At 39.0% G+C, this 26836-nt stretch overlaps 1 protein-coding gene across 2 annotated transcripts; it reads left to right on the top strand.

Moving 5' to 3' along the window:
• Window positions 1–1207: 1207 nt before the first annotated feature.
• On the top strand, window positions 1208–26802 carry LOC127635865 (kinesin-like protein KIF2A). 2 transcript variants are annotated; one of them, XM_052116115.1, is made up of 21 exons: window positions 1208–1360; window positions 5989–6083; window positions 9423–9551; window positions 10026–10080; window positions 10202–10306; window positions 11237–11337; window positions 11452–11547; window positions 11673–11727; window positions 13467–13629; window positions 16053–16143; window positions 16279–16342; window positions 16810–16901; window positions 17002–17144; window positions 17252–17456; window positions 17577–17687; window positions 17815–17882; window positions 21680–21763; window positions 22718–22865; window positions 24397–24498; window positions 25094–25229; window positions 25553–26802. In XM_052116115.1, exons 1-21 carry the CDS (start codon window positions 1300–1302, stop codon window positions 25636–25638), a joined length of 2190 nt encoding a protein of 729 aa, XP_051972075.1. In that variant the 5' UTR covers window positions 1208–1299; the 3' UTR covers window positions 25639–26802. The 2 variants fall into 2 exon arrangements, with proteins under 2 accessions (XP_051972075.1, XP_051972074.1); XM_052116114.1 differs by having other exon boundaries at window positions 21680–21793.
• The last annotated feature ends 34 nt before the right edge of the window (window positions 26803–26836 follow it).

Raw genomic sequence — 26836 nt, 5'->3', positions numbered from 1 at the left:
GTAATTGTTCCTGAGCCAATGCCTTTGATAATGGAAGTGGATTGTGTAACGGGTACTGGATGTTTTAATGCTATAAGTATTCGTAATAATTATTTTAAGCATCTAAGCATAAACCTTTAGAGTGGGCCTGGGTAGCTCAGCGAATATTGATGCTGACTACCACCCCTAGAGTTGTGAGTTTGAATCCAGGGTTTGCTGAGTAACTCAAGCCAGGACTCCTAAGCAACCAAATTGGCCCGGTTGCTAGGGAGGGTAGAGTCACATGGGGTGTAACCTCCTTGTGGTCCCGATTAGTGGTTCTTACTCTCAATGGGGCTCGTGGTAATTTGTGCATGGATCGCGGAAAGTAGCATGAGCCTCCACATGCTGTGAGTCTCCGTGGTGTCATGCACAACGAGCCACGTGATAAGATGCGCGGATTGACACTCTCAGAAGTGAAGGGAACTGATACTTGTCCCGAATTAAGGTGAGTAACCATGCCTACTAAGTAGTGGGAATTGGGCATTCCAAATTGGGGAGAAAAGAGGCAAAAAAAGAAAGAATATACCTTTAGAAATGTTTCAATGGTCATGAGAAAAATTTTATAATTGATTGATGTTGTGCATTATGTTAAAAATAACAACTGTGGGAAAATATTATTATTTATAGTAATAATAAGCAAAAATTGTATCAATAATTTATGGATGCAATATATATCTAGTTACTGATTGAGTAAAATTATTTATATATATATATATAAAATACATACTTTTTAACTTTGTTTCTGATACTGATTTTTTTTTTTCTCAGTTAAATCATGCAAACAGCCCTTTGCTGCCATCATTTGTATTTCTGTGAAAGTGAATTTTATTCTGTTACAATTTAAAGAATGAAATATATTTTTAGATTAATTTGACTCTTTTCTAAATGAACGCAATTAAGAGTTTTTCTTTTTTAAGAGAAAATTAATTACAAAGAAATGAAAGATAATGTTAAATAAAACGTTTTATTATAGAAGCCCACTAAATCAGGCTTGAATTCAAGCCCAAATAATAAAAATAAATAACTTCAACAAATATACAAGTACATAATATAAAAATGAATGTTGTTTTGAGCAAAACTGATTTAAATGTATCCACTCCATCCAGACAAAAGATGCTGCTATGACGTTCTGCTGATGGGTGTGTGCGCTCTGCGCATGCGCGTTCATGCCGTACTCTCTCCTGTCCTGACCTCCCGGTTTCTGCGGACGCTGATCAACTTCTCCCGTTAAACCCGCTCAGATATACCCACACAAAAATCTGGCACACACATGAGGGCATGGCAGCTGTGTTCGGCAAGATCAGTATCGGAATTTATGTGGAGATCAAGCGCAGTGATGGTGAGTCACACCGTTTATCTTGTTGGGATGCAGTTTGTCGCCGCATCATCTTTGTTCAAACCGAGTAAACCAGTTTAACAGAGCGTCCGATTTAAACAAGACAAGACAGCTGGTACAAACTATAGAATACGGTCATTATATTCGTATGCATGAATATTTGTGCAATGCCGCCCTTGGTACAGAGTTATATGGTTTAGAGATGCCTGCTTGGGCGAATTTTACTATGGCTATGGCTTGGCTCATGAATATTGATTAAGTTCGCCTGACGTTGCTTGGTAACTATGTTGGAAAGTTGACGGACGTAAATGTATGAATAATCATGAGGCAAGCCGTCGCCAATAGGATTGGCCAGCAGATTAGCGCCGCATAACAATGTCTGATTTTCCTCCAATCAGGTTGACCGACTGGCCAAACGTCACAGTACGTAATGAATATTTATAAGATAGGCCTCTACAGTAGTAGGAGCGTGAATTCTCAGTCTGTTAGCATCATCCGTGAGGAAGACGCCCTGAGTCAGCCTGTAAAATGATTTGCAGTACTGTTTTTGTTTCTTAATTTTCGTTTAGTTTATTGTCACTGCAGCAAAATAAAAGTATAAAATGGAGCCAAATGTTATTTCACCTGGTCTGCAGTACAAAGAATTCACTGGAAACAATAATAATACACTATACTCAATAAGACAATACCTAGCTTTCTTGGTAAGTTTCTTTGATGTTGGCTTTACAAAGCTTAGTCTGAAGGACAAATAGATACAAAACACACTGTGTCAGTGCAAGTCTGGTATTATCAGAAATACTCAAACCAGCCTGTCTGGCACCAACAATCCTGCCACAGTCCAAATCACTGAGATCAAAATGTTTCCCCATTCTGATGGTTGATGTGAACATTAACTGAAGCTCCTGACCCATATCTGCATGATTTTATGCACTGCACTGCTGCTACACTATTGGCTTAATTCCAATTTGGTCCAGTTTAATTAAAAGCCCTTCCTTCCACGTCGTGTCATATGCTTTTTCAACATTGAAAAATACCCCCACTAAAACGTCTTGATTAACTTGTGCTGCATCCATTGTGTTTCGACTTCTTCTGAAACCACTCTGATGAGCACGAAGAAGACCTCTTGCTTCAAGAACATAAGTCAGCTGAGACATAACCATTCTCTCCATTACCTTACACTGGATGCCAAATATTTGGAATATTGTGCAGAATTTGTTGTTTCGGAAGGAAATTGCTACTTTAATTCACCAAAGTGGCATTCAACCACTAAGTGTAGTCAGGACATTACTGATGTAAAAAAACAGCACATCACTATTTGAAAAAAAATAATTGATGTGGAAGACCAGATGTACAACTAAACAAGAGGATAAGTACATCAGAGTCTCTAGTATGAGAAATAGACGCCTCACATGTCCTCCGCTGACAGCTTCATTGAATTCTACCCGCTCAACAGCAGTTTCATGTGCAACAGTAAAGAGAAGACTCAGGAGGCCTTATGGGAAAAATCCACTTTTGAAACAGAAAAACAAAAAGAAAAAGGTTCAAGTGAGCAAAGAAACACAGACATTGCACAACAGATAATTGGAAAAGAGTGTTACGGATCTTAACCCCATTGGGCTTTTGTGGGATCAGCTAGACCGTAAGGTGCATGAGTGTAACGGGAGCCAGCTGGTAGATAGCTGTGCAGTATGTAAACCTCACTCTCCTGACCTCTAGCCTTTAGCCTCCTTGTTAGCGCACCCTCCTCCCATGCTGGAGACGTCGGTTCGAGTCCCGTTCGGAGCAGGGCGAGCTGGACCAGTTACATGAGAAGTGCCCTACAAGACAGTCACATCTATGGCAAGTGCTACAGGAAGTGTGGGGTGGAAGGTCATCTGAGTACCTGGACAAACTGACAGCTAGAATGCCAAGGATCTGCAAAGCTGTCATTGCTGCACGTGGAGGATTTTTTTATGAGATCTCTTTGAAGTCGTTTAAGGGAAAAAAAATTCTGCTCCACTTCCTTCCATCTTTGCACCAGTCACAAACCAGCGTTCGCTAACCGCCTCCAGCAGTCCTGTCTAGCGACTCCCCTCACCAAGTGTGAGTGTTACCACCTTGTGGACCCACTAATTAGTGCAAAAAATTCCAGGCACATGCGCATAGTTCGGATTCAGATTACGCACGGTTAAAAAAAGTCTGGCTGCACGCATTCAGTGCTCGAGCACTCTGCTAATGACGAAATTTGCATCATGGATCCTGTCTGACCGAAGTATATTTTGGGGTTCACCGTTTTTGTCTACATGCAATTTTCCTAATATGGATGCTATTCCTAGAGGTGCTGTTATGCTTTTACAAGAGGGCTGCTAAATCACCGAAACCCTCACCTGTTCATTTAGATCCGATTGAAACTCCATTTTGGATATTATGCTTTTTGACACGTCCAGCGTCATGTCATTTTGGAATTAGGTCTCTTTAAAAAAAATAATAATAATTTTATTAATTTAAATTTTATTAACGAAAATACAATTTTGGATATTGCTCAGAGATATACTGTTTGGTTTTTACAGTATAACTAAAACGATAAAGAACGAATATTTCATTATTAATATTTTATTGCTGCTTGCCCAATTTCATACTCACAGAAGCAAATTCAATAATCAAAAGCCTTGGAGAAATGAAACGGTACATCCAATCCATCTCTTTTTCAAAAACACAAAAGGTCTAAAACTGTAACCTGTGCTTTATTTTTTAAACATGGAGTGGTGGTGGCGTAGTGGACTAAAGAACATAACTGGTAATCAGAAGGTCGCTGGTTCGATCCCCACAGCCACCACCATTTTGTCCTTGAGCAAGGCACTTAACTCCAGGTTGCTCCGGGGGGATTGTCCCTGTAATAAGTGCACTGTAAGTCGCTTTGGATAAAAGCGTCTGCCAAATGCATAAATGTAAATGTAAACACTTTAAAAGTGTTTTATTTACACTTGTATACCTGGCACGTTTCTCTTATTTTCCCATTAACATAGATTTACATTACTTAATGTAAATCTATGTATCTGTACTTTTAATGTTTGTTCTTGTTACAACTCCTTGGCAATAAAATGAAAACCTTTGGGGTTCACAGTCACAAATTTTGGTCTTGGTCAAGCCAACATAATCATAAATACATGTGTAATATGTGGGTGGTGTGGCATAGTGGTTAAAGCTCAGAGCTGGAAACTGAGCTGGTTGCTGGTTCTATCCTCACTAAGGGTCAAATGTTTACTATCAGTATTGTGCGTTTGAGCTAGACACTTAACTTCAGGTTACTCCAGGGCTATTGTCCCTGTAATGTGAGTGTGTAAAAGTGTCTGCAGCAGCGATGCAAAGCAATGAGGTAATAATAGTTTGATGCAAAAGCAGTGTGCAACAGATGGCTTAAAGCTTTGGTCAAATTATATAATGTCACATGAGGTCACTGGAATATTGCATGCAAACGGCTTTAGATTTAATTGACACTGGTTTTAATAATCCAGCTATAAAATATAATGGGGGTGTTTTATGGGCATGCTAGTCTCACATAGTCAGACCTTTGACTTATCGACATTAAGTCTAGTCAACACTGCAGCTTATGTGTCTTTTCACATGGATGTAAATCATAGCGGGGCAAACTTTTATAGCGGTTAATGGGAGACCACAGCAAATATTATTTTTGCGTTTCCATTTGCTCCAACAACAAAAGAAATGAAAATTATCTATTACAACTTCAAGAATGATGGTTTGTGGTAGTCAGAAGAGAGAAAGATGTCATTTCCTGCCACCCCAGTTTTGATTGAATTAATTCCTGGATTATATAATACAGAATAATGATATACATTTAAATGAAATAATTAAAAAAGGATTTCTAGACACTTCATCAACAATCAACATCTTATGGAGTTTTGTGTTCCTTGGGGTTATTTATACAAGTCTTATTTAATTACTTATTTTTAAACATGATTAACAATCGTATTTGATCTAATTACACAATGATGATTCATCGACATTATAGACATTACAGTTTTATCGTCTGTTAATGCTGATCTTCTGTAAAGCTGCTTTGAGACGATGTGTGTTGACTTGACACTGCTAATTAAGGTGGATACCCCAGTCTGGGAAAAGTGTCCATTCTGACCAAGAACCTCTTGATTTGACAGGAAGAGACTACTTTGGCACTACTAGCGCAGAAATAACACACTTTACTTTTAATGTTACGGTTACGTTCCTCTGGAATTAACAATGGTAATAAAAAAGTGAAGTTGGTATGCTTTAAGAATGATAGAAACACTGATGCACTAATGGAGTGGTGGTGGCGTAGTGGGCTATAGCACATAACTGGTAATCAGAAGGTCGCTGGTTCGAGCCCCACAGCCACCACCATTGTGTCCTTGAGCAAGGCACTTAACTCCAGGTTGCTCCGGGGGGGATTGTCCCTGTAATAAGTGCACTGTAAGTCGCTTTGTATAAAAGCATCTGCCAAATGCATAAATGTAAATGATGCGTCACGTTTTTAGGAATATTTGCACATGCACCGCTTGAACGTCCGTTCATTGATGTACAATAATGTTTGAATTGCCTCTTATCATCAGACAGCAGACTACTGCAGTAAACCTTTTTTGTATTATCAATTTCAGGCAGAGTACACCAGGCCATGGTGACATCACTGAACGAGGACAATGAAAGTGTGACGGTGGAGTGGATTGAAAATGGAGACACAAAAGGGAAAGAGGTATCATGTCTGATATTTAGATTTCATCATATTGGCTGTGTACAAGTAGGCAATGCAACTTTAAAGGCAAAAGCTTCATTGCAGAATCATTATTTATAGTCATTTTTAAGGAGCTTATTGTGTTGTAGCTTGCTGTACTTATACATGCATTATGTCTCTTAGAAACACACAGTTATACTGTTGATGTGTTAGGATAAAAGGAGATTTATTACAAAGCAGATTTTCTTTCTTTGCTGTAAATCTTTGGGTCAGTAAATTGTCTAGACTTATATAGTGCTTTTTTTAACATTAGAGGTTACCAAAGCGCTTTACACTGTGTCCCAATCACCCATCCACACTCACATTCACACACCAATGGCGACAGAGCTGCCATGCAAGGCGCTAGCCTGCCATTTGGGAGTAACTTGGGGTTCAGTGTCTTGCCCAAGGACACTTCGGCATGTGGAGTCGTGTGGGCCGGGAATCAGACCGCCAACCCTGTGACTGGTAGCCAATCCGCTCTACCACCTGAGCCACAGCCGCCCCATAAATTAGGTGTATGTGTAAAGTATAGGGGTGTAACGATTCACACATCTCACAATTCGGATCGGTTCACGATTCTTTAAACTAAGCTTGAATCAAGAAATGTTAAGATTGAAAGTTGATATATATATATATATATATATATATATATATATATATATATATATATATATATATATATAGTGAGGAAAATAATTATTTGAACACCCAGCTATTTTGCAAGTTCTCCCACTTGGAAATCATGGAGGGGTCTGAAATTGTCATCGTAGGTGCATGTCCACTGTGAGAGACATAATCTAAAAAAAAATCCAGAAATCACAATATAGGATTTTTTATCTATTTATTTGTATGATACAGCTGCAAATAAGTATTTGAACACCTGTCTATCAGCTAGAATTCTGACCCTCAAAGACCTGTTAGTCTGCCTTTAAAATGTCCACCTCCACTCCATTTATTATCCTAAATTAGATGCACCTGTTTGAGGTCATTAGCTGCATAAAGACACCTGTCCACCCCATACAATCAGTAAGAATCCAACTACTAACATGGCCAAGACCAAAGAGCTGTCCAAAGACACTAGAGACAAAATTGTACACCTCCACAAGGCTGGAAAGGGCTACGGGGAAATTGCCAAGCAGCTTGGTGAAAAAAGGTCCACTGTTGGAGCAATCATTAGAAAATGGAAGAAGCTAAACATGACTGTCAATCTCCCTCGGACTGGGGCTCCATGCAAGATCTCACCTCGTGGGGTCTCAATGATCCTAAGAAAGGTGAGAAATCAGCCCAGAACTACACGGGAGGAGCTGGTCAATGACCTGAAAAGAGCTGGGACCACCGTTTCCAAGGTTACTGTTGGTAATACACTAAGACGTCATGGTTTGAAATCATGCATGGCACGGAAGGTTCCCCTGCTTAAACCAGCACATGTCAAGGCCCGTCTTAAGTTTGCCAATGACCATTTGGATGATCCAGAGGAGTCATGGGAGAAAGTCATGTGGTCAGATGAGACCAAAATAGAACTTTTTGGTCATAATTCCACTAACTGTGTTTGGAGGAAGAAGAATGATGAGTACCATCCCAAGAACACCATCCCTACTGTGAAGCATGGGGGTGGTAGCATCATGCTTTGGGGGTGTTTTTCTGCACATGGGACAGGGCTGACTGCACTGTATTAAGGAGAGGATGACCGGGGCCATGTATTGCGAGATTTTGGGGAACAACCTCCTTCCCTCAGTTAGAGCATTGAAGATGGGTCGAGGCTGGTTCTTCCAACATGACAATGACCCGAAGCACACAGCCAGGATAACCAAGGAGTGGCTCTGTAAGAAGCATATCAAGGTTCTGGCGTGGCCTAGCCAGTCTCCAGACCTAAACCCAATAGAGAATCTTTGGAGGGAGCTCAAACTCCGTGTTTCTCAGCGACAGCCCAGAAACCTGACTGATCTAGAGAAGATCTGTGTGGAGGAGTGGGCCAAAATCCCTCCTGCAGTGTGTGCAAACCTGGTGAAAAACTACAGGAAACGTTTGACCTCTGTAATTGCAAACAAAGGCTACTGTACCAAATATTAACATTGATTTTTCTCAGGTGTTCAAATACTTATTTGCAGCTATATCATACAAATAAATAGTTAAAAAAATCATACATTGTGATTTCTGGATTTTTTTTTTTAGATTATGTCTCTCACAGTGGACATGCACCTACGATGACAATTTCAGACCCCTCCATGATTTCTAAGTGGGAGAACTTGCAAAATAGCAGGGTGTTCAAATACTTATTTTCCTCACTGTATATATACACACAGTATATATTATTACTTTAAAAACATAAACAGTTCCTTTCCTTTAAAATTTAGCTACAAGTTCTGTTCTTAAAAGTGCTAAATGATCCGTCAGAGAGGTACTGGGACTAAAAATCAGCGCAGAAAAGGGCAATGGTGACAGTGACCCCAAATAGTTTTTTTTACTTACTGAGAATACAGAATTATGTTATAAACATATGCTGCTTACATACTGTCACTGATTTCATACATTTAAAATATTTCTAAAATAATATTGTCTCTGATTACATCTAAATGTTCTTTTCAGAAATGCATATTCAATGGAAGTGCTTATTCAGTTAATAATAATTTACTGATGAAATCAAATCAGACATTTGACATCATGATTATTATATTCCCCCATAGCATTATTATACATCATATTCACCATTATATATAGTGGATTAATATGGCACTATCATTAAACCTCTTTAAACTTCCTTTTTCTGTCTTGCGTCAGAGCAGATCACTCTCGCGCTTCAAATGGATATTCGATCCATCACGCTGAATCGGTGCGTCTCTCTCACGCTCCTGATGCTCCCTGTATTCCACTCGCTTTTCGTAAAACACCTGTGGCTGCTAGTGTGTTGTCATATTTTAGAGCTCCTTGTGTACAATGAAGCGATTTCCATTTGTATTCCTGCGTTACATAGGCGTAGGATGTCACACATATTGGATTGATTAGACGTTAAAATAAAAATGTAAAAAAACCTCCATGTACCGCGATGTAGTGTGCCATAAACCATCACACACCAAGTAAAATATAAAAAAAATACACAATAGGCAAAACTAGACAATTTGTTGAGATCTCTTCTGAAACTACACATGAAAATACCCGGGCGGATTATTAGTAGTGATAGATGTGTTGTTGTTGTTGTTGTTGTTGTTTTTGTCCTATTTAAAGATATTTAGCATCTGTGAAAAATGCTTGATTGTCATGAGTTAAAGTGGTTTTAAAAACTGGAAACCCCTTTCTAATGTTCTTGTTCTGTGTGAACAGATCGATTTGGAGAGCATCTTTACAATGAATCCAGATATCGTGCCTGATGAGGAAATCGTACAAAGTCCAGAAACTCCTCCGCCCCCTGTGTCAAGTGCCATCAAAATCAACAAGATTCCCCAAAATAAGGTCTGGGTCTATATAGCTACAGAAAACAGCCATGTGTAGAAATGGATATATCAATCATTCTTTTATAAATGTTCAAAGGTTTAGATCCTGTTCAGTGTGCAATCACAGTGTACAGTAAGATAATTGAATTTGTAGGGATAGTTCACCCCCCCAAAAAATGTAATTCTCTCATCTTTTGCTCACCCTTATGCCGTCTCATATTTGTGTGACCCCGCTCCTGCTTGCCCCCCAACACTGCACATTTTGTATATCTTCCTTTACTGACAAACCCAATTCAGGTCTTGGAGTCTCCACTAACGAGCTGATGAGTTGAATCAGGTGTTTGATTAGGGAGATTACCAAAATGTGTATTGTTGGGGGGCCTCCTGGGACAGGGTTGGGAATCACTGGTATAACGTTTAGCTAAAACAGTCATAACATAGCAATGAATAGATGGTCTGAAATGTGAATGTTTTTGGGATTTGTCTCTTGTAGAATCGACGAACAGTAGCTCCACCTAAAAATGAACCACCCGCAAGGGATAATCGAGGTGTGGTAACAACTTACTGTTATATACAAATGCATATGTGGTGCAAATGACAAATGTTAGGCCTTTATTCATTTCAATACTTTACATATTGTGTTAAAATTACGTCTGGGTCTTTTTATAGGTACGACACGAGCGCGGCCGAGCCAACAGACTGAAACGCCTCCAGCAGCACCTGCGCCTGTACCACCTCCACCGATTCAACACCAAACCCTACAGCAGCAGAACGGTACCAGAACACACTCAGAACCTCTTAATCGCAATCCTTAATTGTTCAGTGCAGACAATACTGTGTTTAACTCACTGTACACTGTCAATTAAATAACTGATTTGTGTTTCCACCTAATGCTTAACAAGAGTCACATGTAGAATTGATAAATAAATAGCAAACTCTAGCATGACAGTCATTTTAAGGTCTGATGGCTTGTAAGAAATCTGACTTCCAGACTTTTGCCTTGTTCTCTTTGTTATAATTGTGCTTGACACACTGCACCCTTTGAGATAGCTGTGTTTATTAAAGGGGTCATGACACGAGGAATCAAATTTTCCTTGATTTTTTGACACAAGAGGTCATTGTGCTATAACAACATACTGTAAGTTTCAGAGCTCAAAACATCCTCCTCACCGCAAAAAGAGCATTTGTTGAAACCAAGCTGCCAAAACGACTTCCTCGTTCTCAACTTCCTCCACATTGAGATTGTGTCACAAGACATTTGCATCTGACCCCTCCACAACAACACATCAACACTTACTTTACCGTATCACTTTAAGTTAACAAGACTCCACAGATATTCCACAGTTGATTAAAGTCTATCTTGATGACAATACACAAATAACATTAGACAGAATCAATGTCAATAGATGTAACCAAGTTCCATAGATCAAAAATAACAGGTATGACTCTGTTATATATAATAAACGGTACAGTGCTTAATGAGACCCCCTGTACTACAACTCAATGATCGTTGTCAAAGCACTTTGTTAATATGACTTTGTTTCCTGGCAAAACTAGTGCACACTGTCTCCTGGAAGCCAATCAGATTGGTGCTTCCTATTGTGAGAAAGCTCATATAATTTTGGCATGCAGTATCCACCATTTGGTCTGAGACTAGTCTGAGGTGGTATAAATGCTGTCCAGTGACTTTCTGCATGTGTTCAGCTCGCAGGAAGTCCAACTGTGTGAAAGAGGTGGAGAAACTTCAGGAGAAAAGAGAGAGAAGACGATTACAACAACAGGAGCTTAGAGAGAAGAAAGCACAGGTGAACAGGAAGCTGTTAACAGTGCTCATCTTTCAGTGCTCACTAAAGCTCTTCTGATTGGCTGAGTTGTGTTTGGACCTCTTATGACATTTAACTTTTATTAATTTATTTCAGGAGGTTGAAGCCACAACCCCTAATTATGAAATTCTGTGCATGATCCGAGACTTCAGAGCGAGTCTGGATTACAGGCCACTGACAACTGCAGATCTGGTAAATAACTATTCATCATTACCATAATTACGTCACAGTTTGAATTTTTTCATTAGAAAACAATATATTAACTGTGTTGTATGTTATTATAATGTATGTTGTTATAATATGATTTATTTTTCCAGATTGAGGACCACCGGATATGTGTGTGCGTGCGGACACGCCCACTAAACAAGAAAGGTGAACCTAAAATTCCTTTTTATTTGGAATAATATTTGCTGTAATTCCACCAAACTTCTACTGTACTTCCACCCTACTTCTACAATACTTCCACTGTAATTACACCCTACTTCAACTGTACTTCCAATGTTTTTCCTATGTACTTCCACCATACTTCCACTGTCCTTCCACCCTACTTTTTCCCTACTTCCACTGTCCTTCCATTATACTTCCACTGTACTTCCACCATACTTTTCCCTACTTCCACTGTCCTTCCACCCTAATTTTTCCCTACTTCCACTGTTCTTCCATTATACTTCCACTGTACTTCTACCCTACTTTTTCCCTACTTCCACTGTCCTTCCATTATACTTCCACTGTACTTCCACCATACTTTTCCCTACTTCCACTGTCCTTCCACCCTAATTTTTCCCTACTTCCACTGTTCTTCCATTATACTTCCACTGTACTTCTACCCTACTTTTTCCCTACTTCCACTGTCCTTCCATTATACTTGCACTTTACTTCCAATGTTTTTCCTATGTATTTCCACCAAACTTCCACTGTAATTACACCCTACTTTTACCCTACTTCAACTGTACTTCCAATGTTTTTCCTATGTACTTCCACCATATTTCCACTGTCCTTCCACCCTACTTTTTCCCTACTTCCACTGTCCTTCCAATGTTTTTCCTATGTACTTCCATCATACTTCCACTGTCCTTCCACCCTACTTTTACCCTACTTCAACTGTACTTCCAATGTTTTTCCTATGTATTCCACTGTCCTTCCACCCTACTTTTTCCCTACTTCCACTGTACTTCCATTATAATTCCATCATACTTCCACTGTACTTCCACTCTACTTCCACTGTACTTCCACCCTACTTCCATTGTACTTCCATCATACTTCCAATGTACTTCCACCCTACTTCCAATGTACTTCCACTATAATGCCATACTACTTTTAGCCATCTTCCACAGTACTTTCACTGTTTTTCCTATGTACTTCTACTATACTTCCACCATAATTTTACACTAATTCCAACGTACTTCCATTGTACCTCCATCATACTTCCACTGCACTTCCACCATACTTCCACTGTACTTCCACCCTACTTTTACACTACTTCCAGTGTACTTCCACTATACTTCTACCATACTTTTACTGTACCCACTATTACACACTACTTTTACCCTACTTCTACTGTTCTTCCACTATTTTTTCAATGTACTTCCACCCTACGTTTTCCCTACTTCCACTGCCATCATACTTCCACTCTACCTTCACCATACTTCCACTGTACTTCCACCTTATTTTTACCCTACTTCCAAAGTACTTTCAACATACTTCCACCGTAATTTCCCCTATACTTCCACTATACTTCCAACCTACTTTTACAATACTTCCACCCTACCTTTACCCTACTTCCACTGTTTTTCCTATGTACTTTCACTGAACGTCCACCCTACTTCCACTGTACTTTCACTCTTTTTCTTATGTACTTCCACAATTCTTTTACACTACTTCCACTGTACTTCTATCGTACCTCCACCATACTTCCACTGTACTTCCAACCTACTTCCAACATACGTTCGATGTACTTTCAACGTACCACCACCGTATTACCACATATTTTCCCTGTCTTCCATCCTACTTCCACCCCTTCTTTCCATACTTCCATTTCACTTTGGTTTTTAATTTAAATGTATTGTGCTGTTTACTGTATACTGAATTATGTTGTTTGAACTCAATCTCAGAGCTGACTATGAAGGATCTAGACGTCATCACCATCCCCAGTAAAGACGTGGTGATGGTCCATGAACCCAAGCAGAAAGTGGATTTAACAAGATACCTGGAGAATCAGACGTTTCGTTTTGATTATGCTTTTGATGATACTTCGACAAATGAAATGGTTTACAGGTCAGCGATGACATTTTTTTAAATAAAAAAGGTGAAGATGTGTAAGCATAACAAAAAGAGCAATGTAAAGAAAGTTATTAATTAGTCCAGTCTCAAGGTGACATAGGAGTTTAGTAGCCATTATTTTATACACCACTCTTTTTTGCTACACATTCAACAGACGTAATGTGACGTATTTCAGACTGAAATGGAATATTTAGTGGGAAATAATATAGGGTGAAACTTTATCCATCAGTATTTAATTGGATCGTGAAAAGTAAGCTGTGATATTATTGGTTAATATTAGTTTCCCTGCACATACAGCCTCAGTTACAGCAGAAGGAAAGTAATTTCAAAGTTATTATATTTTGATAAAAGATTATGAGTAAGAAAATGAAAATCTATTAAGAAATTTACATTTATTCATTTGGCAGACGCTTTTATCCAAAGTGACTTACAAAAGAGGAAAACATAAGCAAATCATCTTAAGGAGACAGTGGTATGGAAAGTGCCATACTACAAAGTTTCACTAGCATCAGAATAGTATTTAAAACAGATTAAAGTGCAACAAGAAGATTTTCTTATTTATTTATTTTCCTCTTTGTGTTGGTGCGACAAGGTGACGTTCCATAGCCGACCGCAGGCTTCTGGTGGGCATGTAGTTCTTCAGAAATTATTTTAGGTATGCTGGAGCAGACCCAGTGACTGTTTTGTATGCCAGCATCAGAGCCTTGAATTTAATACGTGCATCAACAGGCAGCCAGTGGAGAGAGACAAAGAGTGATGTAACATGCGCTCTCTTTGGTTCATTAAAGACCAGACATGCTGCTGCATTCTGGATCATTTGCAGAGGTCTAATTGCACATGCAGGAAGGCCTGCAATGAGAGTGTTACAGTAGTCCAGTCTAGTTATGACAAGTGACTGAACAAGCAGGTGTGGCATGTTCAGAGAGGAAGGGTCTTATCTTCCTGATATTGTAGAGTGTAAATCTACATGATCTTACAGTCTTTGAGATGTGGTCTGTGAAATGTAGCTTGTTATCGATGGTTACTCCTATATTTATGACCATTTTGGAAGGTGATACTGTAGTTGTACCCAGCTTTATGGTGATGTTGTGTTCAACAGTATGGTTGGCTCTAAAGACAAGGAATTTGGTCTTGGCTGGGTTGAGTCCAGGCCGAGATATCTGCCAGGCAGGCAGCGATTCGAGCAGTCACTGTGGTGTCTTTGGGCTGGAATGAAAAGTAGAGTTGCGTGTCATCAGTGTAGAAGTGGTAAGAGAAATGTGACTGAATGATGGGTCCCAGTGATCTTGTGTATGTGGTCCAAGCACTGATCCCTGAGGTACCCCAGTAAGTAACTGATGTGGCTTGGATACCTCCCCTCTCCAGGCTACCTTGAAGGACCTACCTGAGAGATGGGATTTCAACCAGTCAAGCACAGTTCCTCTGATGCCCAGAGTACAGAGGGTGGAGAGCAGAATCTGATGGTTGACTGTGTCAAAGGCAGCAGAAAGGTCCTGCAGAATCAGAACGGATGATCTGGATTCAGCTTTCGCCTGTCTCAGTGACTCAGTGACAGACAGCAGTTCAGTCTCGGTGGAGTGTCCACTTTTGAAGCCTGACTGATTGTCATCCAGCAACTTGTTCTGTGAGAGATAGGCAGAGATCTGATTATAAACTGCCCTTTCAAGTATTTTGCCATGAATGGAATGAGCGAGACTGGTCTGTAGTCTTCTATCTGTGTTTGGGGTTAAGTGCAGGATTTTTCAGCAGCAGGGTTACTCGAGCCTGCTTAAATGTAGTGGGAAAAGTGCCTGTAAGTAGAGACGTGTTAATTATGTGTGTGAGTCCAGGTAAGATGGACGTAGAGATGGCCTGGAGAAGGTGAGAAGGAATGGGGTCAAGGGGACAAGTGGTGTGGTGGTTGGAGAGGAGGAGTTTAGAGACCTCAGTGTCAGTCAGAGGAGAGAACATAGAGTAAGAAGGGTTGCATACAGGAGACTGGTGTTTGACAGGGTGAGGTGCTGTGAATGCACCACTGATGGTTGTAACCTTATTTGTAAAAAATTTGGCGAATATATCCGCTGTCAGGTGATGGAGGGGGAGGGCAGAGAAGTGTGTTGAATGTTCTAAACAAGCTACGAGTGTCTGTGGCGCTGTTGATTTTTGTCTGGTAATAGGAGGTTTTTGCAGCTTTAACGTTATCTGAGAAAGTTGCAAGCAGAAACTGATACTTACCTAGATCTGCTGGATCTTTAGATTTCCGCTATCTCCTCTCAGATGCCCTGAGGTCAGTCCGATGTTCACGAAGGACGTCAGACAGCCAGTGAAATTGTCAATTTTTTATGTTAAATGTTAATATAATTATTATGAATTCATATTAACTTTTAAAATGATCATATATAAATTAGAACTCAAGACTTTGACCCCTGGTGTTGCAGGTTTACCGCTCGGCCGCTGGTAGAGACCATATTTGAGAGGGGAATGGCGACTTGTTTCGCCTACGGACAGACGGGCAGTGGAAAAACTCATGTAAGTATTACTCTACAGATGCCATGATATTAAATGATACCTGATGGCATCACAATGTAATACTTGGTGGAAAAGAATTAGCCAGAGGATCATTTAGTTTGATACTGTGTTATAACAGATTTTCCTTCTTTCCAGACGATGGGAGGAGATTTTTCTGGAAAGAATCAGGATTGCTCGAAAGGAATCTACGCACTTGCTGGTTTGTATCTGACCATCAGCTAATCCTTAAATAATAGTTCCTCTGTCATCATTTACTCTCATTTATCTCTATGCTCGTATGACTTTCTTTCTTCAGTGGAACTCAAAAGATGTTTTGCTGCTGCTCTTTTCTGTACGATGAAAGTAGATGAAGTAAGGGGCTTCAAAGAGAACAAAAAAACTCTGTAAAAGTTGTTTACATGACTTGTGTGCTACATTCAAAGTCTTCTGAAGCCGTACAGTAGCTTTGTTTGAGGGCCAGATTGAAATTTAAGTTATTATTCACTGATAATTTTGCCTTATGCCTGTTTAAATTGGGTGAGTTCATGTTACAACCGAGAACTTAACTTGTTGCTTGCAGACGTATGAGTAGATGATGACCGAATTATTCCTCATGTTTGTGTGAACTGTCCCTTAAAATAAGTAATTCCTTGTACCTAAAATGCACTGTACTTTACTTTTTTCCAGCACGGGATGTTTTCCTCATGTTAAAAAAACCTAACTACAAGAAGTTGGATCTTCAGGTGTATGCAACTTTCTTCGAAATTTACAGTGGGAAGGCAAGTTCTCCCGTTCCTGATCATATCAGATAATTTAACTGAGTTAAATCCTGCACACTAATCAAGATTTGCACCTTGCTTTTTATCTGTTTGTGAGCAGGTGTTTGACCTTCTAAACAGAAAGGCAAAGCTGCGTGTGTTGGAAGACGGTAAGCAGCAGGTTCAGGTGGTCGGGTTGCAGGAGAGAGCGGTCAAATGCACAGAGGATGTGCTCAAACTCATCGAGATGGGGAACAGCTGCAGGTTAATGTCTCAATATGATCAGGGAGGGTGGAATTCTTCCTTCCTAAAGCGGTGACGCCCATCGTCGACTGAAAATAATCAGTTGTATCTGTTGTGTTTCACCTCAGAACGTCTGGCCAGACCTCAGCAAACGCTCACTCGTCTCGCAGTCACGCCGTCTTTCAGATTATTCTTCGCAGGAGGGGCAAAATGCATGGCAAATTCTCTCTCATAGATCTGGCGGGAAACGAGCGAGGTGCGGACACGTCGAGCGCCGATCGACAGACACGACTTGAGGGGGCAGAAATCAACAAAAGTCTCCTGGCACTGAAGGTTTGCGATAACTGCTACTTCAAAATCTGTAGTGATGATAACAATCTCCATTGCATTTCTACTTTTTTGTGTTAATTTGGATGCAAACATGTTTGATTTGTGTTTTCATGTGTCAAATAGGAGTGCATCAGGGCTTTGGGTCGAAACAAACCACATACTCCATTTAGAGCTAGTAAACTCACACAGGTCTTACGAGATTCATTCATTGGAGAAAACTCAAGAACATGTATGGTAAGAAATCAACCGAAACGCTGCTGTTCATTACTGTGATAACTTTTGTGTTAGATAAACACTGTGTAGCTTATGTTTATCATGGCTTAAATATGTTTGTGGAATATTGTTGATCTTTTCTGAATAGATTGCAACAATCTCTCCTGGAATGGCGTCATGCGAAAACACATTAAACACTTTAAGATACGCCAACAGGTACGTCTGCCCACTAACAACTCTGAATGTACATAGATAGGGCTGGGTATCGAGTTCGATACATTTTAGGCACTGACCGAATTGCCTCTAAACAATCGAGTATCAAAAAATGTCTTGTCGTTAGGACCAAATGTCGATACCTAAGGGGTTAATCTCGTCAACGTCAGTGATAAGCATGTAGCATGCTAGTTGTGCCCAAATCTCAAAGTGCCAGTGTTTGGCTGTGTTTAGGCATCAAGGGAAAACACTAGTTTACGCCGGTTACGCCCAGAGGCTGTAGTGTGTATGCATCTCAAACCCCATACATGTGAAAGATGTGGACAAGATCAAAAGTGTGGCGACATTTCACCAGGCTCGATGCCAACAGAGCGCGATGCAATATTTGCAACATGATAATTGCTGCCAAGACCGGCAACACGACAATTCTGATGAAGCACTTGACAGTTAAGAGCAGAAAGTTGCTTCGACTGCAAGTAGACCGAGCCGGTGCAGTCATCCTCTTAGCGTCCTCCTGCCACAGAGCCTCATTCAGATGCCCACCACTGAGTCCTCCTCCAAAACTACTGATGAATGCAGCGGTGCTATGACTAGGACTCCGACAGGTAAGGTTAACATTTAGCCAACAAACAAAATTGGCTAACTTGTAGTGGTACATGCTTGTGTACATGTTAAATTAACATTTCTGTGCTCGGTGACATAGTCCTATAAACTGGGACCTACGTAACGTTAGACATTGTTTGGATGTATGGCTATAGATAGCTAGCTAAATCAATGCTAAAAATGCTTTAAGGTTAACCGTAACTGACAAGTTTAACTCACATTAAACTAGTTATCTTGTGAAACCGTACTTATCCTTAGGATCGGCTGAATTTTTTTTTGCCTCTTCACATTAATGTTATAGCCTCTGCCCCTGCCGACACTGGCATGAGGAGACCAGAAGGCTCAGGAGATGAGTCTTTGAGTCTGTAAAAAAGTCAACAAACTGAAAAAATAAAACCAAATGTTTTTTTGGAGGTAATGTTTGTAATCTTGTTAAAACAGATTTCATAAAACTGGTATCGTTTAGGTATCGATATCGACTGTTTTTGAACGATACCCAGCCCTATACATAGATGTAAGATATACTATATAAAAGAAAATCAGCCAACCCATCATTCTCTCTTGATATGAGCTGAATTGTGTTTAACCCTCTATATTGCAGCGTTTCTGATGTAACTAGTCTAATTAAATCGATGGGCTGTATGTGATGAGAAGAGAATTCCAGTTTTTTCAAGTAATTAATAGCTTTTAGGAATTGTACTAAGATGCAACTTACTCTTTGAGACCAGCTTGCATGTCATAAAATTGCTTTGGCTGTATTTGGGGGAAGTGACCCATATTAAGCATTATGTCAACATATCCCATAACCAATATGCAGAACTGATATTTAATAATTGTTTTATTTGTTTTTGCATAATGATAACAAAATAAAAAGCATTAGACAATAAAAATAAAAACACAATTGCATTAGCCTTTGAATATTTTAATAATAATAATAATAATATAAAGTAAATGTTACAGTATATTTTATTAAAATGTCAGGAGATTTGCACGAGTGGATTTTGTTAAAAGCTCTGGCTGCATACGCTGACTAAATTAACAAAGTAACATTTAAAGCTGAAGTGTGTAACATTGTCAGTGTTAAAATTAAAGGTCGACCGATATTGGATTTTTCACATACCGATAACGAAGCTGGTGGAAAAGGCCAGTAACCGATTATTCAGCCCATAGTTTTTAAAATAGTTTTATATTGAATGCTACAACATTTTCTTAGTCTTTCCTTACTATGATGGCCACATCGTACAGTAGAGGCAACAACAGTCCAAAATAAATCAAAGCACTTAAAAGCACATATGGGAAATAAATCATGCACTCTTACAATGATCTACAATCTATTACAGTGTAAACACTATAAAGTAACTATATGATATAATTGTATGACCAGTAAATCATCAACAGATTATCATCAGCGATCGCTTGCATAAATTGACTTGCATATTACAAAAAATAGACTTTTTCATTTTCTGTAAGTACATCCTTGGACAAAGTGAACATGAACATTAACATTGAATTTTGATTTAAATTATATCTGCTCAACAAGATCTATTCAGAGCATGCATTTTTATAAATGTACCCCTCAACCCCCAAAAATAAAACACAGAAACATGCGCTATTCTCTAACAACAACCTCCAGATGCCGCCATTTATCGGTATATTCGCTATTATTAAAACGATAACCGATTAAGCAGAAAATTGCAAATATTAATAGAAAACATTGGTAAAACCGATCAGCGGTTAATCTCTAGTTATAAGATGACATCTATTTTAGTGGAACATTATTCACATCAGGGACCAAAAACAAAATGTTTTTCATTTTGGTTCGCTCTGAGCAGAAACAGTATTTTTTGTTATGTTCCAGTGTCCCGCTCTTCCTTTCCAAATAGTAACCATCAGAACAGAAAAAGGTTAATAATGTTCTTTTTAAAATGACGTTCTCTATGCTAAGGATGGGAGATATACCAGTTGCACTGTTGCCAGATCTCACAAGAGAAACAAGGCACCTGTAATGGAAAAACAAGCTCAAAATTTGTAATTTACCGTACCCAGAATTAGCAAAAATATGCATAACATTTTTTTTCCCCAATAGAAATTATAACAAGCATAGTATACAGTACCCTATATAAAGTCTTGTGTATTTTAATGTCGATTCAATAAATGTGTGCTTAATATTAAATATATCCATAACAATATTTCAAATATTCATTTGGTCACCTATAATAAACGAATAGCCTTAATGTCTCTCTCCTGCATGGACTAAACGTCACCTTTTGCATGCCAAATTATTTTTTTAACGTTGGTTTTAAACTACCAGTTTACTTCAGAATCAAAGGGGATGCTAATGTTCTACTAAAAAGAAAGAAACATCACTCAAAAGGTTAGTGGTGTAATTTAGGAAATGTACTGTGATCAGGGCTGGACTGGTAATCTGGCATTCCGGGCATTTGCCGGTGGGCCGAAGCACTTTGGGGCTGATCTGGGGCGGACTGGCCATCGAGAGAATCGAGTGGGTCGGCCGCGTAACGTGCCGAATGGGCCGTGATAGGCTAATATGAGCCAGCGTGTTATGCAGAACGGACCACAAAACGGCGCCGTGATATGCAGAAAAGGACAGCGAACAACCCATGTAAAATCCCGGGCCGATTTCTCGCCCCAGTCCAGCCCTAACTGTGATAAACCATTTAGATTTTGGTTTCCTGAAAAACTTATCAGAACCAGTTATTAACCGGTTACCAGCATTTGAAAATAATGTTTTCACTCCGGAACAGTTGAAAGGAATTTCGTTCCCGTTTTCAGTTACAATCTACAAAAAATGACATTCATTTTTGGTTTTCGTTCCTTGAACTGTTTTTAGTCCCTGATTCACATATTTCAAACATGTCAAACTTTGATTTGTGTGGGCTTAATTGTGTCATTAACCCCTAAAGTGCTTTCTAATCTTGTGTATGTGTTTATGTAGATATTTCACATGCCCAAAACAAGTTTGTCCACTATTCAATTTTGGAAATGTACCATGCAATACTTCAAATTTTGATTTAAAAGTGTTAAACTTTTTTTAAATGTGTTTGGGGAGAAGTCTTAAAAGAGTTATTTTCAGTTTCGTCCATATAAAGTTAAAAACAACTCAGAATATCCCTTTAATTGCTCTTCTCCCTGAAACGTCTCTCTGTTTCTCTGGCGGTCTGTTGTCCTGTCTTCAGAGTGAAGGAGTTTGGTATAAGCCCATCAGACATTCCCTTCTCGCAGGGGGGCAGCAGTCGCTCCGAGCTCTCTCCTACCTATGAGTATGATGACTTTGATACCTCACCCAGCAGGTCTCACCCTTTTCCAGTTTTAAGCCTGTCTAATTTTAGACAGCGCGCTTATAAAACGCCCTGTTTTGCTTTCCCATTAACCACACTAATGATTTGCTTCAATTTCAATTCACAGAATGCTTCTTATCTTCATGCACTTGTTTCCCTTTCATTTAATTATTCTTCGTCCCTTTTCCATTCCATTTGCATGACATTTCAGGCATGTGTAAAGGAACAGTTCACCCATAAATGACAATTTTGTTATTCACTCTTGTTCAGTGAAACGTTTCGGAATATGAAACTTTTTTGTACGACGTAGTAGCCACAGCTTTCAAGCTCTAAAGCGACCAAAAAACCAAACAAAAGCACCATAAATATAGTCCATACCACTCATGCACTATATTCTGAAGCCATGCAATTGCTTTGTGTGAGAAACAGACTGAAATTGAAGTCACTCCCCTGCTCTGAAACCCCCCAATAGGGTATGTTCTTGCATATCTCGTGTTCCTCACACAAAGCTATTGTATGACTTCAGACGTTTTGGAATAATGTGCACGAGTCATATGTCATAATCATAAGATATTCTTTTTGGAATTGACAGTACAAATCACCATTTACTTTTGTGTTATGAAAAGGAAGATGTGAGCCATACAGGTTTGAAACTAAATAAAGGAGAGTAAATGATGACTAAATAAGCATTTTTAGGTGAACTATTCATTTAAGCATTTTCTGTTGCAACTGCACTCTTCTAACATGTTGATTTTTGTTCACTTGTGCCTTATATAGAGCTGATGAAGACATAATTATATAATTATTATGAAGTATGAAGGTGTTTATCAGCACATTCATTCATTGGCTGCCCATGCTTCATGACATCATGACATTAAATCCTCTTGTTTTCACACTGTGAGATTGTGTATTGAGATGATGTTTGTGTGACTGTAGGGTGAAGGAGTTGTCCATTGACCCCAGTGTAGTGATGGAGGGTCGGACCGGAGGTCACTCTGTCAATCAGCTGGATGTGTTGGAGGCTCAATGGGGAGTTGGCAGCTCTCCTCAGAGAGACGATCTTAAGCTGTTGTGTGAACAAAATGTAGGTATTTCTCCTTATACTTACATTCAACATGTTTTAATTAGAGGTAGATTGATATATCGGTTTGACAGATTAATCGCTGCGATAGTTGATTTTTGGAACTATTGGTTATCGGAAAAATCGATGCTGATAATTGCCGTTAGGTAACGTTCAACATGTTTTAATTAGAGGTAGACCGATATATCGGTTTGACAGATTAATCGCTGCCGATAGTTGATTTTTGGAACTATTGGTTATCGGCAAATGTCGATGCTGATAATTGCGGTTAGGTAACGTTCAACATGTTTTAATTAGAGGTAGACCGATATATCGGTTTGACAGATTAATCGCTGCCGATAGTTGATTTTTGGAACTATTGGTTATCGGAAAAATCGATGCTGATAATTGCCGTTAGGTAACGTTCAACATGTTTTAATTAGAGGTAGATTGATATATCGGTTTGACAGATTAATCGCTGCGATAGATGATTTTTGGAACTATTGGTTATCGGCAAATGTCGATGCTGATAATTGCGGTTAGGTAACATTCAACATGTTTTAATTAGAGGTAGACCGATATATCGGTTTGACAGATTAATCGGTGGTGATAGTTGATTTTTGGAACTATTGGTTATCTGCAAAAATCGATGTTGATAATTGCCGTTAGGTAACGTTCAACATGTTTTAATCAGAGGTAGACCGATATATCGGTTTGACAGATTCATCGGTGGTGATAGTTGATTTTTGGAACTATCAGTTATCGGCAAAGATCTCTGCCGATAGTTGCCTTTAGTTTTGTGGCTTTTGCTGAAGGATTCTACAGTTAGAATGGCTTTGTCCTACAGTATAACAGTAGCCTCTAAAGGTGAAATAAATACAATCACTGAAACCTTTTGGGGATTTGCTGTATCTATATCTTTCATCATTGATAATATTCATCTGTATTTTCTTCCTCACTTCAATGCATATTTTTGATTTTAGATTTAGTTTTGATTAGATAATGGAAACATGCTCCATCAGCACATAGGCCGTGTCTTCAACTACATATGTTGTGAATAATAATGAACCTCATTCCACATTAAACCTCATAGATTATAAAACCTATTGGTCAATTTATCGGTATTGGCAAAATCCACAATCGGCCGACCTCTAGTTTTAATTAATTTTCCCTATTACCGAAGCACATAATGGTATATTGTTGTCAAGCACATCATGTCCCAGCTTAATATGTGATGACAACTATAAGTTAGCTATTCATAGGTTGATTTCCCCAAAGGTATAAACACGGTGGCTCTCCAGCTCACTACAGCAACATTGAACTAACTGATTCCACATGTTTGGAGCAGGACTGTCTGTTTTTCTTTTTTACTAATGACAGATCTTCGAGAAACCTGTATGGAACCGGTCATTGGCTAAATTCAGAACAGTAGTATGCATACCATGCAAATTGCTTTCCTTTCTCTGTAGACGACACACTTTTAGCAAAACACATTGAGGCTCAATCCACAGAGTAGAGCATGAAAGCATGTTTATGTGATGAATGTTGTGTACAGGAAGAGGAAGTGTCTCCACAGCTCTTCACTTTCCATGAGGTTGTGTCCCAGCTGGTGGAGATGGAGGAACAGGTTCTGGAGGACCATCGAGCCGTGTTTCAGGTACTGACCTCACCGCTGCCACGGTTGTGATGATGGATAACCTTGAAGGCACCATATTCTAAACTTCTGTAGCATTTTATTTTCCCCTAAAGTCCACTAAGAAGGTTAGTCAAGGTATCTTGCCAGTTCAGGAAAATGTTTTGTTTCATAACGATCTGCCACACAAATGCTTCATTGTGTTGATCAGGCTGGGACAGGTTGTTGAATTGTGAATAGGTGATATGTGCACTGTAAAGCCAAAAGTGTGTGGACACCCCCTTCTACATTTCAGCACTTGGCAGATTGTTTCTCACCAAAGAATATTACATAGCATTGCACTTTTTGTGCCAGATACTTCATCATGGAGTCTTCCATTTTTGTATGTGATGGTGATGGTGGTGGTGTAGTGGGCTAAAGCACATATCTGTTAATCAGAAGGTTGCTGGTTCGAGCCCCACAGCCACCACCATTGTGTCCTTGAGCAAGGCACTTAACTCCAGGTTGCTCCGGGGATTGTCCCTGTAATAAGTGCACTGTAATTCGCTTTGGATAAAAGCATCTGCCAAATGCTTAAATGAAAATGTATGTTTTCAGTTGTGCTTTTGTCATATCGCAGGAGTCCATACGGTGGCTGGAGGATGAGAAGGTGCTCTTGGAGATGACGGAGGAAGTGGATTATGACGTGGAGTCTTTCGCCACTCAACTCGAGCAAATTTTGGATCAAAAGATCGATGTGTTAATAGAGCTCAGAGGTCAGTGCATGTGGAGTTTTACTCAAATAACTTTCATTTAAACACAATGACAATGGATGATTCTTTGTAGCGATTTATTGATTACAGTGCTTAAAAATACCAATATAATATTTTTGATCCTCTGTACGTCCTTCAACGATTCAACGTTTTGTTGACGGTTTCATTTTTAGGTCTATTTTATTTTATTTTTTTAGATTTGCCATTCAAAATCGAAAATGTGCACGCTGCTGCATGTACTGTCCTGAAGGAAACTGAAAATCTCATGTTTAAGATAATGCACAACAAAACATTTTTGGTAAATTCGTGCTTTTTTTTAATGACAGATAAAGTCAAGTCTTTCCGCTCTGCTCTTCAAGAGGAGGAACAGGCCAGTCAGCAAATAAACCCGAAACGTCCTCGAGCTCTGTAGCGTCACTGCAGCACCAGCGCACTTAATGCTCAACACTTTATTTCCTGCCTAAAACACATTTTTAACAATCAGATCAGCTGTTCTTTCTCATCAATCCTGTCTCAATGTGTACATGAGTACTGTTAGTGTTGTGACCATTCAAATTCATCCATGAGAAGCACATTTTAAAGCCTTGTTGTATAGAAAAAGTTAATTTCAGTTCTTACTAAAATGAATGATTCATACAATTGAAGGCCTGTGATGATGTGATGAAGGGAACTTGTTCCAAAACTGGAGCTATTGCATGGACAAACCAACTTTGATTGTGCATCTGATTTGACCGTGTGTCTGTAAGTTTGTAAATATTTCATTAACACATTATTAATGCTTTTCAAATGTATAGATACCCGTTTACACAAGAGTTAGCCAGTTAATGAAATACAATTATGATCTCCTAATGCAGAGAAATCTCCAGATATACAGTTAAAATGATGGATGCACCAGTATTAGTTGATTTTGACAGATACATTAGAAACATACATTAGCATGGACAAACAGTTATTATCTGCCAAAAATATCAGATCAATTAAATGTCAGTATTGCCCATGGTCAATAATATATCCTTGTTACCATACAAAAGCTGCACGACTGCAATACAGATGATCTCTATCGAGACATACAGAGCGGACTACCTTTGTTATAGTTACTTATGTTGACGTGTTGCAAGACGTAATTGCACTGTTGAGTCGTTTTATTTGTTTTAAGAGGGACGTAACAAAAAAATACAGGCAGTGTTGCACCAGCTTTCCACAAACCATCATGAAAATGTCTAATTCTGCTCTTATGGACAATCTAAAAAAATAATAAAAAAAAAACCTTTACATGGTACGTTATGCTGTCGATATCCAAAAGGAGTTTTGTTACCAGATAGTGTTTTATGTTTACATTTTTTTAATATTAAGATTTCTTGAAAGTGGTCAATATTAAATTCTGGCTACTGGTTTTAAAATGCTATTTATAAGAGCAGTCCAACACGATCCTGTCTATCAACAAATTAAGTGTTTTTTTGTTTTGTTTGTTTATTCCATTTTGAAAGTTGCTTGTGTGATGAGTTGAAATGCTCCATGAGTCTGGAACTGTACGGTACTCAATGATTCATTCAATGTATTGCGGCGCAAAAATAAAGAGCCATCCGATAACTTCATCCTGTATGTTTTCT

The sequence above is a fragment of the Xyrauchen texanus genome, chromosome 43, assembly GCF_025860055.1.
Source record: "Xyrauchen texanus isolate HMW12.3.18 chromosome 43, RBS_HiC_50CHRs, whole genome shotgun sequence".
Lineage (NCBI taxonomy): Eukaryota > Metazoa > Chordata > Actinopteri > Cypriniformes > Catostomidae > Xyrauchen > Xyrauchen texanus.
The sequence above is the reverse complement of the archived record's forward strand: the minus strand, read 5'-3'. Positions and strand labels throughout refer to the sequence as shown.

Excerpts from the sequence above, each read along its gene's own strand:
- LOC127635865 (XM_052116114.1), top strand. The coding sequence starts at position 1,300 with ATGGCAGCTGTGTTCGGCAAGATCAGTATCGGAATTTATGTGGAGATC. Across the intron at positions 11,548-11,672 it reads CACTGACAACTGCAGATCTG|ATTGAGGACCACCGGATATG; the intron begins GTAAATAACTAT and ends TTATTTTTCCAG. Across the intron at positions 17,688-17,814 it reads AAAACTCAAGAACATGTATG|ATTGCAACAATCTCTCCTGG; the intron begins GTAAGAAATCAA and ends TTTTCTGAATAG.